A 19597-nucleotide genomic window follows, 5' to 3' on the forward strand; every position below is an offset into this window, starting at 1 on the left:
TTCGCACATACATATCATCATTCTAAGTATCGAACATTCACGAACGCGTTCAAAAGGAAAAATATACAACAACAAGAGTGGTCAAAGTCTTACGCCTCAAGGTATGTTCCTCGGGCCATATAGACTCGCCCAACTATCGTAATAACTGTACGCCTTAAGAGCAACAGTTCCTTAAAATAATCGCCCCAAAGCGACAAGCACCGTAGTCCACCAATCGGCTACGGCTTTTCAAGAAAATCATCACGTTCTAAAAATAAAGAAAAAACAAAAGAGAAGAGAATACATAGAACTTCCAAGTGAAATAAACGAATGAACAAGAAGCCAACTGTGTCATCAAAAGACCAGCCCAAACAACACTTTCAACGCCCCGCCTGGGCGTGTATTATTTCAACGCCCAGGCCTGGGCGCCGAAAATGAACCCGGGCTCAAAAAAGGCCCTAACTTCTATTGGGCCCTGCCATATTCTTTCGACTTGAAAATTGCCACTTTCTTTACTGAAAGTCGCACCTCACGGCTTTGTTAAGAGTAGCACACCACTACAAAGATCGCTCACACTTACGAGCACAATCCCAAACATGATCAAGGACATCGCAAAATACGTATCCCTAAGGAATCTCTTTGACAAGAACTGACCGTCAAGCACGAGCGCTTGGGGGCTCGAAAGAAAAAATATATCTTAAAAGAAAGTATGCAAAGTTAAAACAATATTCCTAGACTACGCTATACGAAGTCCCGTGTTTGGATAATCTCAAAAAATAAAACCGGGTTACGACCTCAAGATAAAGGTCGCCGTTGATACTTATACATGGTCCCCTAATCAAGGACCCAAGTAGTGGCAAAATTGAGCCGTAAAAACTAGCTCAAAATTATGAAAGATGATAGCCACAAGACAATGGTCCATCTAAGCACGTTGTCAACCCATATTTAGGTTCCAACTAAATCCGAGCATCCCTCGAAAGAATTCGCTCCTACAAAAATGAACAAAAAAAATTCTCAAAAGAAATCACAAGAACAAATGAAATAGGGACTTGCCCACCTCAATCAGGCAAGATCACGCCACGAACCACGCGAGTTCCAAATCAAGAAAAAAACGAATTCAGGGACGTCCACCCTCAGCGGACAGGGCTCGCCCACCCTCAGCGGGCGGGGTCTGCGTCACTAGCCGCGCAGGTCCTCAGTTTTCGAAAAATAGAATCTTCAAAAAACAAAATGAAACAGGCTCGCCATCTTCAGCCGGCGGGGTCTACGTCACAAACCACGTAGGTCCTTATTTTCAAAAAGCACAAACAAATTTAAAAATAGATTCGTCCACTTCTATCGGACGGGGTGTCCACCCTTAGCGGACAGGTTCGCCATCTTTAGCCGGCGGGGTCTACGTCACAAACCGCGTAGGTCCTTATTTTCAAATTTCAAAAACAGATTCGTCCACTTCTATCGGACGGGGTGTCCACCCTTAGAGGACAGGCTCGCCATCTTTAGCCGGCGGGGTCTGCGTCACTAACCGCGCAGGTCCTTAATCATTGCAGCGATAAATTTTTCTAGTTTTCCGTTTTTTCCAAAAAGAACGATGTGAGTAATTTCCCCTTTTTTCCAAAGATTGGTTTTCCGTTTTTTCCAAAAAAGAGCGATGTGAGTAGCTTCCCCTTTTCCCAAAGATTGCTTTTTCGTTTTTCCAAAAAAGAACGATGTGAGTAGCTTCCCTTTTTCCAAAGATTGGTTTTCCGTTTTTTCCAAAAAAGAACGATGTGAGTAGCTTTCCCTTTTTTTCCAAAATTTAAATGGATGGTTTTCCGTTTTTTCTAAAAAGTACGATGTGCTGGATTTTCCTTCGTTTTACGTCCCATAAAAATAAGGGGGTTTTCTCGTTTAGCTAACCCTGAAAATGAGAATCTTTAAAAACATTTTTACCTCGTGATTGGGCTTGGCCAGGCCCAATTACACTTTATAGCTTTGATTTCGAAAACATCTGTAGCTACTCCCAATGACAAAGTGAGGGAGTTTCTACGCACCTTTAGATCCTTCAAATGACAAAGTGAGGAAGTTTCTATACTATCAGTTGACAAATCCCAATGACACGTGAGGGATATGTCGACACTTCAAGTGATGACCCTTAAGTCAAATGTTATCACTCAGGGGCTCGTGAGACCCTCGCAAAATAGGTCACATACACCATGGCTTGTGTGGCGCACTCTGTCCAGTACTTTGACCATCGTCTCATCCCGAGACTCAGTCAAAGTGGGGGCTAACTGTAGACACCTACTTTTGTCCCCATTCCCGAAAAGGAAGGTTCAATGATGAAAACATAAATCTCCACTTGACAACGCATCTCCTATAAAATAACGAATTTCAATTCCCCTTTTCATTTCACCCGAAACCTGCTATTTATGGAAACCTGCTAAAATAGTAACTGCCGTAATGGGTAGTTGTTAAAAGTGGCAAGTCATAAAAGATAGAAACCTGTCAGAATTAGGTGTTTCACTCCAACATAAATCCTAAATGAGATAGAGATTATGAGAGAATCCTATTCCAAATATGATTCGAGAATAAGAGTCACGTATTAATTAAAATCCTAACGAGCCTAGAGTTCGTAAACGGGCCTAGACGCATCCCTTCACAAGGTTAATACGCACTAAAAGACTCAATTAAATCTCAAACACTCCGGATTTTAGGAATCCGAATCTGATTAAGAAAACAACCCAGACCCTATTTTCAACGCCTGGTTCTGGGCGCCGAAATCTTCGGCGCCCAGGCCTGGGCGCTGAAAATACCTGGTACGTGTTTTTTCCTAATTCCTCGTGGATTAGAGTTCTACAATTCTATCTTTCCACGAACCTTTTTCTATGAATAGGGCCTTAAGTTCGACGTGAAAGGACAACACACAATTATTATTCTGAGTATTGACTCCAACCCCTAAGCCTAAGCCTCACGCTGCGAAATTGATCACGCGTTCTGTCGCAATCGATCCATAAATCGAACAGAACGTATCCTGTCCCATAACTTGAGATTCGTTAAATAAAAGGAGAAATAGCAAAGTCAAAGTGGTTAGTTTTCTGAGAACCGTGACGTACCTCTCAAGGGTGCGTCGTAATGTGCCCCTTTTCTATGATTTAATTGCTTTCCTCGCTCTTTTATGAACTGTTAAACTAATTAAATCTGATTGTTCTATCACGCCTAATAAAGATTATGTTTTTGAGAAATTGGATTATCATGCTAGGTCCCTTAATACAATCTAAATCAGATAATCGCGCTCGATCTAGTATTATATGTTGCATATTGTTAAAATCGACTCAGATTAGTTTAATAGTTAACGCATGTCCCTTCAATTATTTATGCTGAGCTAGTAAGGATATCCTGCCTCTGGAGTTATCGAAGAGCGAGTACTCCTCTCGGTAGTTATAGTCCCCCGAACCCTCAATCTCTACCCTGCGGGTGTACGTTGAGCGATCCCCACCACCAGGGATCACAAGGGAACCTATGGCCGTCGTGGTCAAACATAATTGCACTCCCTTTATGTCGCGATAACCGGGTTTTGTCAGTTTTTCTCATTGTCGTTAAAAACTGAATGGCGACTCCTAAATTACTAGTTAATTGGGTGTAAACTCACAGGAAATCCAATTACACTTGATTTGACAAAAAGAAGCGTCACACCCACGAGGGACGAGGTCACGCATTAGCCTCGTGCTTTTTCGACCCCCTCACACTGAGGCAATCCTACAACATATGGCCTTACCAAACTTGGTGTTGCCCCGACGAAGCCCTTTGGATTCACCACGGCAACCAACTCTTAACCTTCAACCACCTACTTTAGTTCAACCAGTGCTCGAATTAAAGGTGAGGTGAATTCTGGTGTTCTAACTCAGTAATGTTCTTATCTAAATTTTGGAGTTCTAATTCATTCAATAACCTGATGGCTAAATTTGTACTAATTGCATGTCTTAATGGTTGAATTTTAGGAGGAGACACCTTGCGAACTACTACACCCGGGACCATCTTATGGTGATGAATTGTATGTGGCGGCCGATGCGAATGCACAACCACAAAGTGAGCGGCTACTAATCCACCACAAGCCAGTCCCGAGTGGTTGTTTTGCGGCCAGCCCATACAATGTCATGAAGACTATTCGGATTGGCCACTTCAGGTGCCCAACAGTGATCTCCTCATCTTGGATGATGCCTCCGGTTCTTTTGTATTATGGCCATGAGCATGGGTGAAGTTTTCAGACGAGGTGTTTTGTGTTTCTAATTCCACGCCTTTGTATTTTGCATAACCTTTCCTATATGTTTCAATAAACAAATTTTTTTTATTATAAAATATGGTCTAGATAATCAATAAACGTCACCTATAATCTCTTGGTTTTTGTAACTTGACCTTGCAGATCATCAAGAAAGCTAAACCAAAGAAAGCATCAACTCAAGCTAGCAATGATGGTTAGCGATCAGTAGATTTGATTGAACAAAGGAGTTCCCAAATCAAGAGTCAAGGCTCGAAAAAGACTTCATCGAAAGGTTCAACTTCTCAAACAAATTTACTTGTGGAACTAGATGTGTTTCAATCTCTTAGTAAGGCGTGCAAATGGCTGCATAATCTTGTTAGTGGGATACCGGATGTAAATGCTATTGGAGTTTAGATGGACAAGTCATTATTCCACTTTTTCGAGCATGGCATAGCATGGGTAACTAATGTCGATATAGGTGAATTCCTCAAAGGTGATATGCTTAATATCTCAGTTATATAAGTCTTCATGAGGAAATTAATATAGTTAGTTATGGTAATGTATTTAATAAGGTAAGTGGTATAGCATTTGTCCCTAGGCCTGATACGATGTGTTCGACGATGAAACCAAACACCGCTTGACTAAGCTTTCCTAAATATGCAACAAACAATCCATGACTGACTGATAATACGGTAAACCATATTGTCATTTTAAGAAACTACTATTTATAGTAACTGCTATTCTTGGATGCTTCCCAGAATGGTAACCGTATAAGATAAACATTCGAGTGTTTAAGCCGCATTACAATTTATCATCGGATAAAGGATAAGAGTTGCATCCCAACCCGTATTCTAAAAGATAAAAAACCGTGAGTGAGATTCGGGTAAATCCGGATAAAACTGGAAAAGTGAAGTAAAACACCAGCGCTATAAAATTCTAGCGCTGGCACGTATGCGCAACTATAATTCCAGCGCACAAATCAAAGCACCATAATTTTTCGGCGCTGCAATTTGGTTCTCACATAATCACGCAAAAATAAAGTTTTAATCCAGCTGTGAAATAAACACAACGCTGATATGTGAAGCGCTAGAAAATAACAACTCTTATGATCCAAGCGCTGGAAATTTCTAGCGCTGCACACATCTCAGCATAAAACTCTAATTTTCTCAGTTCTACCTTATTCTGGCCTGTTTTTACTATAAATAGGGGCTCTAAATTCCGGAAAATGACACACATTCCTAGCCTAAAACCCTAAGCTTTAGTATTGACCGAACCTTCTCTCTGTCCCGCATTCTTGTTGTCTGCCACATTAATACTATGTTAAGCAGACCCTGCCCGCACGACCACCTAAATCAGTCTGAATACTGCTGAAGCGTTACCGAAGTCTTAACCCAATCCTTAAACCTAAACATACAAAAACACTGGTAGAATCTCGTCCCGCAGTCAGTCAGTCAGTCATCGGAAAGTTCGAAGGCTAAACGAAAAGATAACAAAGTCAAGTGGTAGGTGTTCTTGAGAACCGCAGTATAGCCTACGCTATACTGTAACCTGAATCTACATTTTACATCTTTTATCACCATATAAACCCGTTCACTTTAACATGCTATATTACTCATGCCTAAATCAGATAATTCTCGGACAAACCGGTTTATTGCTAAGCACCTTGAATTAACCTAAATCATTATTTTGACATATATATAGTGAATATATGTGCATTAAAATCAATTCAGAGTAGTAATGCAACATAACGCATGTCCCGTCGTCGCCACATTGAACTAGTAAAGACCGTCGTGTGGGCTAATGCTGGGCACTCTCCGTATTAGTAAACTTCCCCCGAACTCTCAATCTCTACTCCGTTGGATGTACATTGAGCGATCTCCACATAAGGGATCATAAGGGAACCTATAGCCGTTGTGAGTCAAATATGTTTACACTCCAAGGCATATCACGATAACCGGGTTTTGTCAGTTTTCTTAAACTGATTGGCGACTCCTATGGACTAATAAAAAGAGGCTAACACCCACAATTAGTTCCTATTTACTTAATATGCTTGCCACATCCATAGGGGAAAAGTCGTGCGGGCCGTATACTCTTTTAGAGGCGCCTCGTCGTGTTTTTAGACCCCCTCACAAGTGGTGTGCCAAGTTTCAATTATTCTTATGTTTGCTTGTTCTTCAGGTCACTTCAGTTTGATGATTTAAGTTCCAACTGTAATATTGGATGGTTGGATCTACAATCAATAAGTGGTTCTAGTTGCATATCCAATCCATCTGAAGTCCGTGAATATCTCGATGTTGGTATCCGTCAATGCACAAAAGCTAAAAACAAGTTCATATTAGCCCCGTACTATGAAGAATATGCCTTTGATTTAATAGTTTTATTGTCCTATATTAGTGTAGATTATAAAGATATTTTGTGATTGTAATGGCATATTATGGATTATTAAACCACTAATTTGTGATTGTAGCCTCCATTGGTTGCTCCTTGTGATATGTGTTTCAAGCCACACAATTTATCAATTTGATTCTTGTCATCTAGATCCATTGCGACCCTTGTTGGTCAGGTCATTATTGAATAGGTACATTCTGTATTTAGTTTTTTTGTACATATCAAATAAAACTTGCAACCATATTTTACATTCAAGCATTGAATGTTAATTAACTTTAAATTAATTGTGGAATTGCAGAGCGTTGAAGAAAATAAATGCCAGCTTCATATTTCATGTAGGTCGATCACATTAGACTATATATACAGGGCATAAAACAATAGATGAATAGTTGAAAATTTATGCAGAGTCTCCTTTGTAATTTGACCCATCCCAATACCGGGAATGTTATAATACACATAAACCTGTCAAACACAGTTTTACAACCAATATTATAAAAGGCAAATCCATCATATATAGATCAACCAACATGTTGATAACGAGCCTAACTACACTTCAAACATAAAAATTTAAGTTAAATATTACAACAAACTAGTTAGCTAGAAATCTAGTTCAAATCAAGACAGATAAAACGGAATTGGTCATGAAGTAATCAGCCCAAAATTCTTTAACCTTATTAATCTCCTCCAATGAATAAGGCTCTGTTCTTGAAAAATCCAAAAAAAGGCACAAGTGTATATAAATAATTGGGTCGACAATCAATAGTTTTGCCTACTTTAATTTAGGAAAATTTGGTAATATTAATCCAACCTTTGACCGATTTTCTTTTATTAAGCCCACCTACGACATATTTTTTAATAATCCCACCTTTACTACCCGACGACTTTTATTGGGCCCAACATGTCATAAAACTGTTGTAAGCGACATTATTTCTCTACATGGCAGTACTCTCTCTCGATATATTCAGTCATCATCATCAATTCATCACCATCTCGTTGACTTTTTCACCGATTACCGGCCACTTAAGCCCAATAAAAGTCGTCGGGTAGTAAAGGTGGGATTATTAAAAAATATGTCGTAGGTGGGATTAATAAAAGAAAATCGGCCAAAGGTTGGATTAATATTACCAAATTTTCCTTTAATTTATTAGATAAAGTATATCACATACCGTAGTAAGATCTTGACTCTCATGATGCTTTGTAAATATCTCGTACATAAAACGCATGACGTAGTAGACACACTCTAGTGATCCCGGTTGTTGAGGACACTACATGCATTAAAATAAATAACACAAGTAAAATTTATATGAAATTATATGTATTAATTTGGAAAAACTTGATATTTAGGTAAATAATAAACTAATTATACATGTGCCGCAATCCAACTCAATTTAGTTCCTTTAGATTTTCCAGTTTGTGCCTTGTAACTCCGAAGCACTACACATTTGATAAAAGGGGATTTATATATGTTTTATTATATTTTATATCATGTATATGCAAAGAATTCATAAAATACTTTACTTACGTGTTCAATTGGTTCTTAATCATCAAATTTCTCCTCTTCTTCATAGAATCAAATGTGTAGTCCTCACGTTTAGCCAAGAAAATAACTAAAAGAATCCAGTGATTCGTACATACAAACAATAAACATATGTCATTAGAAAAAAAATTATATTAACAACAATCAATATAATTAAAAAAGAAGTTCAAATTTTCATACTTTTCGTAGTATGGACGTAAGATGAATGGCTTAGAACTGAGTGTTTCCATGGATTTCGACATGTATGATAGAATACGAATTATATCACTATACAACATGGTTTCCGAGATCATCTCCGAGCACATGAATCCAAAAGCATTGGCAAGTTTATCATCTTCATCACACAACTCATATAAAGCCCTACATAGCATAATAACGTTAAAAAATTTGAAAAAATAAAATTTAAGGAGAGAAAAATTATTTTAGGTAACTCACATTATAAAAACTTGCAATATCGATATATTGAGCCATGCTCCGGAGAGAAGTTGATTGATGTCTTCAACGGTGATATTAATTTCACGGTCGTTTTCCAAATTGAATGCCCTTTTACTACCTTGTAACTTAATATCCTCCCCTTCTTTTAATTTAGACATCACAGTTTTTATAAAATTGCACTTAACGCCCAAAGTTTGCAAGGCATAAACGGCAAGAAAATGTTTCTTTGGTTTAGTGTTGGACCCTTTTGTCTCGCGTCCACTTCCAACCACTATCTCTTTCCCTTTAGGCCCTTTCCTTGTAGCCTCTTTCCCTTTAGGCTCTTTGCTTGTAGCCTCTTTCCTATTAGGCTCTTTTCCTGTAGGCTCGTTTACCTGAGCTATGAATTCCAAATAACCGTATACATATTAGTGAACATACATGCATGATATAATATTTTTTAGTCAGCTTTGAATGCATAATGATATGTTACCTCGGTATTCACAAGCGAAACCAAATTCTTTGGCCACTGAGTGAAAGTACCATGAGCTTGTCCAAATTTCTTTATATATTGAGAAGGCTCGGGGACTGAAGCTTGTTTATACGCGGGCTCAATTTCATCAACACTCACCTTCACGTTATCAGGATTGAGGTTCTTAAGGTGATCAAGAGTCAACTCCGAATGTATGGTACCATAGGCAACAAAGACTTTCTCGGAGTTTATGAACAAGAGTAGCCGGCATGGGACATGCTCCTTATAATTTATTTGAAAATCGCAAATATTATATAACATGTTAGAAAAGTTCAATAAAATTAACTAAAAAAAAATTATTTGAAAGAACCAAATCTTCATACCTGAATGTTTGCAAATGGATCAAAACCCCCAGATTGACAACTACTAGGAACATCCTCCATCATATAACTTGGTATTTGGATACCCAGTTCTTTAGCGAATGTGATAAATTTCTCCTTAACCATGACATCCATCTAGGAGTTTATCTCTTGTATTGTCTCATCTCCAACCCTTTGGGTTACTCTTGCTTCCATTTCCATGAGCTCTACATCTTCAATTTGTCGGTAACTACGCCGCTCTCCGGTCCCCCACACAGATTTGATGCCTACTCCACTACCAAAATGTAAGTGGTCTCCTATTGCGAGTCTAACCAAGTGCACGAGATAAAACATCATCAAACCGATGAGGAACAAATATCCCTTCCTCTTGTTTCTTTTTCCGTTCATACTACATGAAACCAAAAAGTCTTAGAAAAAATTAACACTTCTTCAAAGAACTGATCTGCACATAATAGAAATGATATGTGCAGAACAGAACTGATCTGCACAGAACAAAAATGATCTGCACAGAACAGAACTAAACTGCACAGAACATAACTGATCTAAACAGAATAGAACTGATATGTGTATAACAGAACTGAACTGCACAGAACATAACTGATCTACATAGAACAAAACTAAACTGTGCAGAACTGAACCGAACTGCATAGAACTAAACTGATCTGTGCAGAACAGAACTGAAATGTGCAGTTCAATTATGTTCTGCATAGATCGATTATGTTCTGTGTGAACATAACTGATCTATGTAGTTCAGTTCTGTTCTACACAGATCAGTTATGTTCTGCATAGATCAGTTCTTTTCTGCACATATCAGTTCTGTTCAATGCAGTTCAGTTTTGTTCTTGCATAGATCAGTTCTATTCTGTGCAGCTCAGTTCAGTTCTATTCTGTGCAGATCATTTTATTATGTTCAAATGTGAAGACGGGTAGTGTTCTAAACTAAACTGATCGAGTTTAGTCAAGCTAGAACTCCGACTAAATAAGAATGATTTAGCCATGACTTACAATTGATTCTTTGACCTTTTGTGTTTCCTCATCCGGCAAGTATGAATTTCCTTTCTCATCTTCTACTGATCTTGCAAGAAGCCATGCATATGTCCTTTCCGGAAAACTTGAAACAACCGTGGAACTAGAGGAACCAGTGGATGCCTAAGAAACCGAGGAAATGTACCCTTTCTACACCATTCACCGGTCTTTTTGGCATACGATTTTTGTCCCATGTGATGAGGATATTTGTTGAAAGATTGGCTCTTTCTTGCTTTCTCGCTTATTTCCTAATTTTAGGGGAAAAAGAGAAATTATTGCAACAAAAAAAGAACTTTAATTTAGTCAAAACTTTAATTGAGAATGATTTTTATACCATATACTCTTCTGAGGTACGTATTTTCACAAATTCCTTCCACATATCTTCAGTTATGAAATCATACAATTTATAAGGCATTTCTTTATTTTCAAACATTTTCCTTGTACACGAGATCCAACCTGTATGTAATCTCGACTTGAAACCCCTCCAATCCTTATCACAACTCTTTAAGACTAATTCTTTCTTAGTGTCATCTTCGATACGAAACTCTCTCTAAATGAAATAGAAAACGAAAAAGAAAGGCTTTAGCAAATGAGCAACATACATAGACAACCGAGGATGGCATATTCTAAAATAATGACATTTCTGGTTACCTTGACATCTTCCCACAATGTGTCTTTTATTCCTTGCGAAACGTCTTTCCAATATTTAGTCAATATTGAGACTTTTGTGCGGCTTATCTCGCCATTGTGATTCTTGAATTATTTTTCCCATTTTCCCATGGGTCGGTTCAAGCAATCCCACTCAATCATTCTTGGAACCCCAGGCAAGGATTTTAGCCCTTTTGAAGGACCTCTTGACTTCCTTTTCTTCTTCTGGTTCGCTTGATTTTGTGACTCGTTTGGTCGCTCTGAATTTTCCTCTTCATCTGATGGCTCTTATTCATTTGGGTGTCCAAGGTCAAGATATCTTCATCCTCCATGAAATTAGTAGACAGGTTGGCTGTTTCCCTTCTTATTATCAAATGTTGCTACTGTTATTTTATTTGCGTTATTTTATCAGAACTGTAGCTGATGTTGCATCAGTTAGAACAGGTACCTAACCCAAAGACAAGTATATATAGTAAGTCAATATTATCACTAACAGGCGTACAAAGTAAGGAAAGCCACGCCAAATTTATCAGTGAACTACGTAAGGAGAGTCACGTCAAATTTATCACCCAACAACATCTTTGTTTCAGTTAAGCACAATCAAAATGTAACTGGTAGAGATTGCTGCATTGATGCAAGGTTCTTTGTCATCTCAAGGAATAGCAAGCTTCACAAGTTTCCAACGAGGAGCATTACAATGCAACAACACATTGGAGGCTTAAGGCTTTCCAGCCTGCTGAGTAATGAGTCTGATGATGGCGATCCCATTTCCGTACCAACCCAAGATATACTATCAGTAAACCAGTCAAAATGCCTCTAGAATGTAAACCAGTAAAATGTGACAAATTTCAATACATGACAAATTTCAATACATGATTCCCTGAAGCCGCAAGTTAAACAAAGGAAGGAAGTAACTCAAACAAACAAGTTGATGCACTCTCTCTATTTTATACATTTGATTGTACTCGTCGACATTTTCCTGCAAAAATATATTTATAGCGAATTTCGACTTTCAGAATAACAACAAGTTTATTCTGGAAATATAAAGGAATTAAACATTAATGAAAGAACCAAAAACTGGAAAGCATCAAAGGGAGGCTTCTTATGTAGCTAACTTAATAAATAATGCTTGGCTGTTATTCTTCAACTTATTTCATAATTATCAGGTTGTTCTAAGCTCAAGGACAGTAGGGAGGATTCTTTCCATGTTGTTTAACTGCCGACTAGTTGTTTAATTGCAGCACCCAATTTTTCTTTCCCTGTTACCTTAATTTTTATTTCCATGTATCAATGACAATGTAGCACACCCAATTACCTTAATTTCCATGTTTCAACCAATTAAAAGTTAAGCTTCATACAATTCAAGTGATCGAACCGAAGAACTGGACAGACTGCATAAAACACAACTGGTCGAACTGACAGACTGCACACAATAGAACACATTGCACAAAACATAACTGATCGAACTGAACAGAGTGCACAAAACCAGAACAGATTGTACAAAACTGAACTGAACAACAACTTTCAGGTACATACATTCTCACCAAGATTTTCCCAAGCATGTCTTTAGATGAAAGTCGTAGCAGAGGTGAACCAGCAGCTTCTGACCGGAATAATTAAGTGGCAAACCAACCAATTACGACCATATCATAATTAAGTGGAAAACCATTCAACTATGGCAAGCAAACTACAACCAATTTAACATAAACCAATTTTAGTGTGTAATAACAATGACCCTACACAAGGAAGAGCACCACGATTTTCAAACTGATCGGTTCTGAATAGAACAGAACTGAACTAATCAAGAACTAAACTGTTCTGATCTGATCATAACGATTCTAAACAGAACAGTAGAGTTCTGATTAGTTCTAATCTGATCAGTTCAATTCTGACCAGTTCTGAACAGTTCTAATCAGATCAGAACTGATCATAACAGATTAGAACTGATCATAACAGATCAGAACTGATCATAACAGATCAGAACTGATCAAAACTTATCAGAACTGATCAGAACTGATCGGAATAGATCAGAACTATTTAGATCAAAGCAGTAGAGTTCTGATCAGTTATGAACAGTTCTAGTTAGATAAGAACTTATCAAAACTAATCAGAACTGATTAGATCTAATCAGCTTGTTTGGCTGCTTAGTGCCTTAGTGGTTAGTGGTTGCTTAGTAACTCATACAATGCCAGGTCCAACAAACAAGTCATAAATTTTGTTGATGCAATATGTTTTTAACTTTTCACGAATCCTCACAAGTAGTTTAGTTGTGATATCACTGTTATTAGTACAAATTTTCCTAAATTGATTATCCATAATATTCAAGAATAAATCACTCTCCTTCCCTTCTATTTTTCTCAAGTTTAAACTCAAAATAGGTTATGGATAAAAGGAAGTTGAACAAATTTATGCCGCAAGCTAGACTAATTTGTATATAGTCTAGCTTGCGGCATAAATTGGTTCAACTTCCTTTTATCCACAACCTAATTTGAGCTAAAAGCATGACAATCTCATAATCCTTGGAACTCCATCAAAATTTTCCTTCATTAAAACTCAAATACCGAGACAAATTATAAAATTGAGTTCATGGAAAGGGCTTACCTTCTAGGAAGGGCCTCCCTACCAAAAAAAACTTACAAGTACGTTACCCTAACCCTAAACAAAAATACTCAAAACAGAACAATCTATCTCACTCTTTCTCTTTTGCAACATAAAATCCTTCACTATGATCTCGACGACTAAAACTCATGTCAACATCATCAATTATTTAAGGATTATGCCATTAGGAAGGTGGAGTCTCATTAAAATGCTCATCATATTCTTCTTCATCATCTACATCCTCGACGCCAAGTATTCTTCTTTTGCCTTCAAGAACAACTGACCAACTACGATGGGCATGGGTCAACCACGTAAAAGATTTGTTTTGCCTGTGATGCTAATATGAACCGATCTTCAAGATGCCCAACTCGACTAAAGTTTACAAGTGTCAGGTACCTATGTTCATCTTCTTTGACACCGAAACTAATATCAACCCACTTGCAACGGAGTAGAGGAATCTTATATTCCTTAAATTCCAACTCTAATATTTCTTCAATGACTCCGTAGTAAGAGTTCTTCGTATCATCAAGTGTTCTATCTCTTGCACTAGCATATTCCGAAGACAAACCTATTACCATAACACCAATATTTTACATCGTCGTTTTGTCATCTTGTCACTTCGTGTAAAAAGAATAACCATTGATGTCGTACCCCTCATAAGAGATGACTTGACATTTAGGACCATATGTCAACCATCTCAACGTGTCAGATACATCATTAGGCGTGTCGGACAATTGAGACATTACTCGACTCTTGAACCATGTGAGTAACGAACGATTATTCTCTTTTCTCAGTTGAGGACCATTTTTTGAAAGATATTGCTCTCTAACAAAGTCCATGTGCTCAGCCACATATGAATGTACTTCAGTAAGATTTTGCACCACAAACAGCTCAACCTTACACATCATTTCAGAAGCGATTGATATCCTTTTCCTGCCGATTGTACCTTGACCCCCAAGTCTCCCTTCATGTCGAGACTTTGACTCCAACTTCTTCCAAACATGCCAAATATTGAGAAACCCATGCAGCAACTTCCTCAACAACGGTTCGTTAGACAATATTAGCTTCAGGTTTTGTCGGATTCATCACTCTATCTTTCAAGGTACCCATTTCTCATTCAAAGGGATACATGAACCTCATACAAACTGGCCCACAAAGTTTAATTTCACGAACAAGATGAATAACCAAATGAGGCATCATGTCAAAGAATGATGGCGGAAAATACTTTTCAAACCGACAAATGGTCTCAAGTACATCGGCCTGCAAATCATATAGTATTGTTGGATTGATCACCTTGCTACAAATCGTGTTAAAAAACAAACACAATCTTGTAATGGTATACCTCACTTTTGGCGGCAATATTCCTAGAATTGCAACCAGCTGCAATTGTTCCATCAACACATGACAATCATGAGATTTCATTCCAACTAATTTCAAGTCAGACATGGACACAAGTCTACGAAAATTTGAAGAGTATCCAGCAGGGACCTTTAAGCCATGCAAAGACTCACAAAATCTAGCTTTCTCCTTTTTAGACAAGGTTACGCAGCTGGGGGAAGGTACAAGCGTTTTCCCCTCTCTTGAGGTGCCAACTCGGAGCAACCCATAGCAGCCATATGTTTTCTAACTTTAGGCCCATCCTTCGTTTTCCCTTATATATTCAACAATTTCCCAACAATGGCATCACAACCATTTTTCTCAATATGCATTACATCCAAACAATGCCTAACCTCCAAATCTCTCCAATATGGGAGATCCCAAAACATTGACCTCTTCTTGTAACACACCACTTGGGTGACCTTTATAAGGCTTACCAAACCCCGTCTGGATGTCTTTGACCCGTTCATAAACCTCACTCGCACATAAGGGGGCAGGAGTTTCTCTCGTCTCCACTTCTTCATTAAAAGCTTCCTCCTCTTTTCGAAAAGGGTGATCTTTAGAACGATACATCTGGTAATCCATGTATACATCTTTCCCACAAAATTTTAGGCGCCTCGACACCAAGTAATCTTGAAAATTTGGACAAGCTTTCTTTCCCTTTACAATATACCCTAACAAATCTCCATAAGTTAGGAAGTCATATATCGTACAAAAAATCATGGCACGTAAAGTGAAATTGGTTTTGGTGTATGCATCAAACATCAACACCCCTTCATCCCACAACAATTTTAAATCTTTAATGAGTGGCTCTAGATACACATCTATGTCATTTTCGGGTCTTTTAGGCCCAGAGATTAAGATCGACAACATGATGAATCTACGCTTCATGCATAACCAAGGAGACAAATTGTATATGGTGAGAAGAACCAGCCGAGTATTATATTGGGTACTAAGTGTCCCAAATAGGTTCATTCCATCCGTGCAAAGACCAAGCCTAAGATTCTGAACTTCTTCCCTAAAGACCTTGTACTTTCGATCAATGTTACTCCACTGTGAAAAATCAGCAGGATGCCTCATTAACCCATCTTTCTTCCTCCCTTCAGCATGCCACCTCAAGAATTTTGCAGTTTTCTCTTCTGAGAAAAGACGCTTAAATCTTGGTATAATTGGAAGATACTAAAGCACCTTAGCCGGAGAAGGTTTCTTCTTAGTTGATATTGCATCATTCTCCACGATCTTGTAACGGGACAATCCGCACCTTGGACACTCATGCAGATTTGCATACTTCTTTCGATACAACACACAATCATTTGGACATGCATGTATCTTCTCATAATCCATACCCAAAGGACACATAAGCTTCTGAGCCTCATAGTTAGACTTTAGAAGTTTGTTTCCTTCGGGAAGATTTTAGGACGTGGCCTCCAAAAATTGTGAAAAACTCGTGTTGGTCCAACCGTTTTCCGCCTTTAAGTTGAAATATTTGATGACGGCACTAAGTACAGTTTGTGTAGAACCAGGATATAACGGTGTTTCGGAAGCTTTGATTATACTATCAAACATATGGGGACGCTCAACGAAATGGTCTTCCACAATATCATCATCTCATTTATCCTATCTTTCTCCTCTTCTTCCTCACTTTCAACACCAATATCAACGGGGATATCCTCAATTTCATTTTTATTACCATTATCACAATGATTATGGTTACTAGAGCTCGGTATACTAGAGCTTTCCCCATGATCTACGCTCTCACCATGCCATGTCCACGTCGTGTAGTTATCCTTAAAACCGCGACGAATTAAATTATTAACAATATCATCAATATCACGTACCCCCTTGAATTATTGCAATCACAACAAGGACACAGAATCAAACTTTATTCATGGTATGATTGATGTTTCAAGGCAACCTTACTAAACTCTTGAATCCATTGTAAGAACCTTATAGAAATTCGTTTAGCATTCATCCAAATTCGATCCATTTTCAACTACTAAAGATAAAACAATATGACCAAATTTTATCAAAGGGCATAAACTATGCTATTTAATGTAAACCTAAGTATAGTTCATTTCACATCACAAATTCACAAACCTAAGTTCTGTAACAACATAAAAATGATCCCAAAACTTCTCATTCTACTGCATAAACATAATCTACTTTGTGTTCCATTGTTCATAAACCATGCTTTACAGAACATCCTTTTAGTTTTAAGTACTCCGGTTCTTTACTGTTCTTATTTTCTTGGTCAATAATAATCTAATATGAAGTATCACTTGTCTAGATTCATATTCTTGCCAAAACTACAGCCCAATTAAAATTCATCAAAACTACGATTATAATATTCGCATTGGTTAAAGAAATTCAGCAGCTAATCCATACCCAGCAAAAGTACCACAAATTTCAAAAAAATCACAAAAACCTAAATCTTTCACATTAAACAAAAAAACAACAAAATTCAATATGCCGTGAACCAGTTGGAGAAGAGGAGGGAGAAAACGGGGATGCCAGACTTCAGAAGCTATTCCATACACAAGAAAAGTACAACAAAATTCACTAAAATTCATAAAAACCTAAACATTTGAAATTAAACAAAAACAATAACAACAAAATTCAATATAAATGTACCTGGTTGGATGTGGTGAACCAATTGGAGAAGAGGAGGGAGAAAACAGGGAGGCGGCGGCCGCGACGGTGAAAGGCAGGGAGAAACTGAAGGCGAGTTTGATTTTTTCTTCTGGTCGCGGCGACGTAGGAGGAAGAAACTGGAGCCGGCGGCCGCGGCGGTGAAAGGCAGGCACAGTAGGAGTAGACGGCGTAGTAAGCCTGACCGGTAGAGTAGAAGATGGTCGGCGAGGGATGGTCGGCGGAGTACTAGTGTTTGTTTGTTTTTTTCGATTAGGTTGTATGGTGTTTTTTCAATTGTGTGAAATTGCGCTGTGATAATACTGTTTGTTGGCGCGGGTGAGGTCGAGCTGATCGAGAAAAATATTAATTAATTAGTCAAATGCGTCGCAGTTTAATAAACCAGCGACACTATTGAATTTGATTGACTTCATCTTCCATTTGCATCGGTGGTTTATTAAACTGCGACGTAGCTGAAATTATTATTGAGTAGCAGTTTAATAAACCACCGACGCAATTGACTTATTCTCAATGGCTACCAGTCATTTGCATCGCACAATATTAAACTGCGACACAGATGATAAATTTTCTTGCTAAAATTAAATAATTTTTCCGCTTGTCTAGAAGTGCGATGCAAATGAAGAGTTTTCCACTAGTGGAAGGATTCCCATCTACGGTAACCGTCCAACGGGGTAAGTCATTAAAATACTTTGCCCACGCAAGGATCTGTTTCTCTGGGAAAACCTCTGAAAGTGGTGGTGCAGTGTCCGAAAAAAGTTTAATCTGCCTAATATCATACTGTCTCGGAACTCGATACGGAAAAATATAGGTAGGGCGTGTCAGCCTGAGAAATCTGTTGAAAATAAGGGAATCTGAACCTCCCACCGTAGACTGCAGATTCCACCACGGTATCACCCACTTAATAGAGAAAATGCCATGAGTAAAATAAGAAGTCCACTTGACCTCATTTTCTCCTTGTTGCAAGAACTTCCTACTGCCAAGAGCCTCAGGACAGTAAATATGGGGATTCGTAGGAACCTCCAGTAACCTCAAACTCTCCATGAGCCATATCTAAAAAATATACACAGGAATCAGTCTACTGTTTCACGAAATTAATAAGGCGAATACGGAAATTAAAAAAAGCAACGCGGAGCAATGCGCAACAAAGTTTTCGCGCGCGAAAGTTAGCGCAGGAAGTTCTTCGCGCTTAGAAGCATCCACAAAAATTTGTCGCGCCTGTTCATGAAGTTAGCAATTATATAGTTCATGGGATACGCTGAACAAAATTTTTGCGCCCAGTTTCAAGCGCGGGAAATTTGTTGCGGGCACAAAATAATTAAAAAAATGTGTGTATTCGACGTGAAAAAATAATTCATTAATTACCTGCAACAGTAGGGGGCTTCCTCCGAAATTTTCACATTTAATTGGTATCTTTTTTAATGCACCCGCACAAAGTATGGTTTCAGAAACAACCATAGTCATTATAGAGTAGCGAATTTCCATCTGGCTAACAATTAAGATCAGTCTTATGTTTCCCCACATACTATCATTATTGTAAAACAAGTCGCATTTTAGCAAGAAAGAGAAGAGAGCTCGCACATTAAACTTCTAGTGGGTTATGTTATATGTGGAAACATTACAACGTTTAATCAGTTTAGTGGACATTGGCATTCTTCTCTCCTAATATGTCATTTACCTTATCTAGACCCAACAATGTCCCTTTGGAAGCCCTACCCTCTTTAGCCGTAGCAGGTGTGACAAGAATAACAGTAACAAGGTAACCAAGTATCGCAGCAAATTCATCATGCGAAGGGACTATCTCATTATTTCTAAAAACAAAGACATGATGGGCAGAATCCCTAAAATTCATAGCATCATGGAGTAAACTAAATACAATTTTTATCTATTGTAGACCT

At 38.1% G+C, this 19597-nt stretch overlaps 1 protein-coding gene across 9 annotated transcripts; it reads right to left on the reverse strand.

Moving 5' to 3' along the window:
• Positions 1-7079: 7079 nt before the first annotated feature.
• LOC110792530 (uncharacterized) lies at positions 7080-18097 on the reverse strand. 9 transcript variants are annotated; one of them, XR_008924418.1, is made up of 10 exons: positions 17685-18097; positions 12615-12681; positions 11082-11526; positions 9408-10678; positions 9046-9306; positions 8574-8952; positions 8319-8498; positions 8124-8208; positions 7768-7866; positions 7080-7305 (listed from the first exon to the last, which is right to left on the reverse strand). XR_008924418.1 is itself a non-coding variant. In XM_056833511.1 (4 exons), exons 1-3 carry the CDS (start codon positions 8729-8731, stop codon positions 7842-7844), a joined length of 363 nt encoding a protein of 120 aa, XP_056689489.1. In that variant the 5' UTR covers positions 8732-9039; the 3' UTR covers positions 7080-7300; positions 7768-7841. The 9 variants fall into 9 exon arrangements, 1 of the variants encoding a protein (XP_056689489.1); XR_008924416.1 differs by lacking the exon at positions 12615-12681 and having other exon boundaries at positions 9408-9792; positions 10410-10678; positions 17685-18084; XR_008924415.1 differs by lacking the exon at positions 12615-12681 and having other exon boundaries at positions 11082-12057; positions 17685-18095.
• Positions 18098-19597: the final 1500 nt, after the last annotated feature.

This window comes from Spinacia oleracea, chromosome 6 (assembly GCF_020520425.1).
Source record: "Spinacia oleracea cultivar Varoflay chromosome 6, BTI_SOV_V1, whole genome shotgun sequence".
In the NCBI taxonomy this organism is placed as follows: Eukaryota; Viridiplantae; Streptophyta; class Magnoliopsida; order Caryophyllales; family Amaranthaceae; genus Spinacia; species Spinacia oleracea.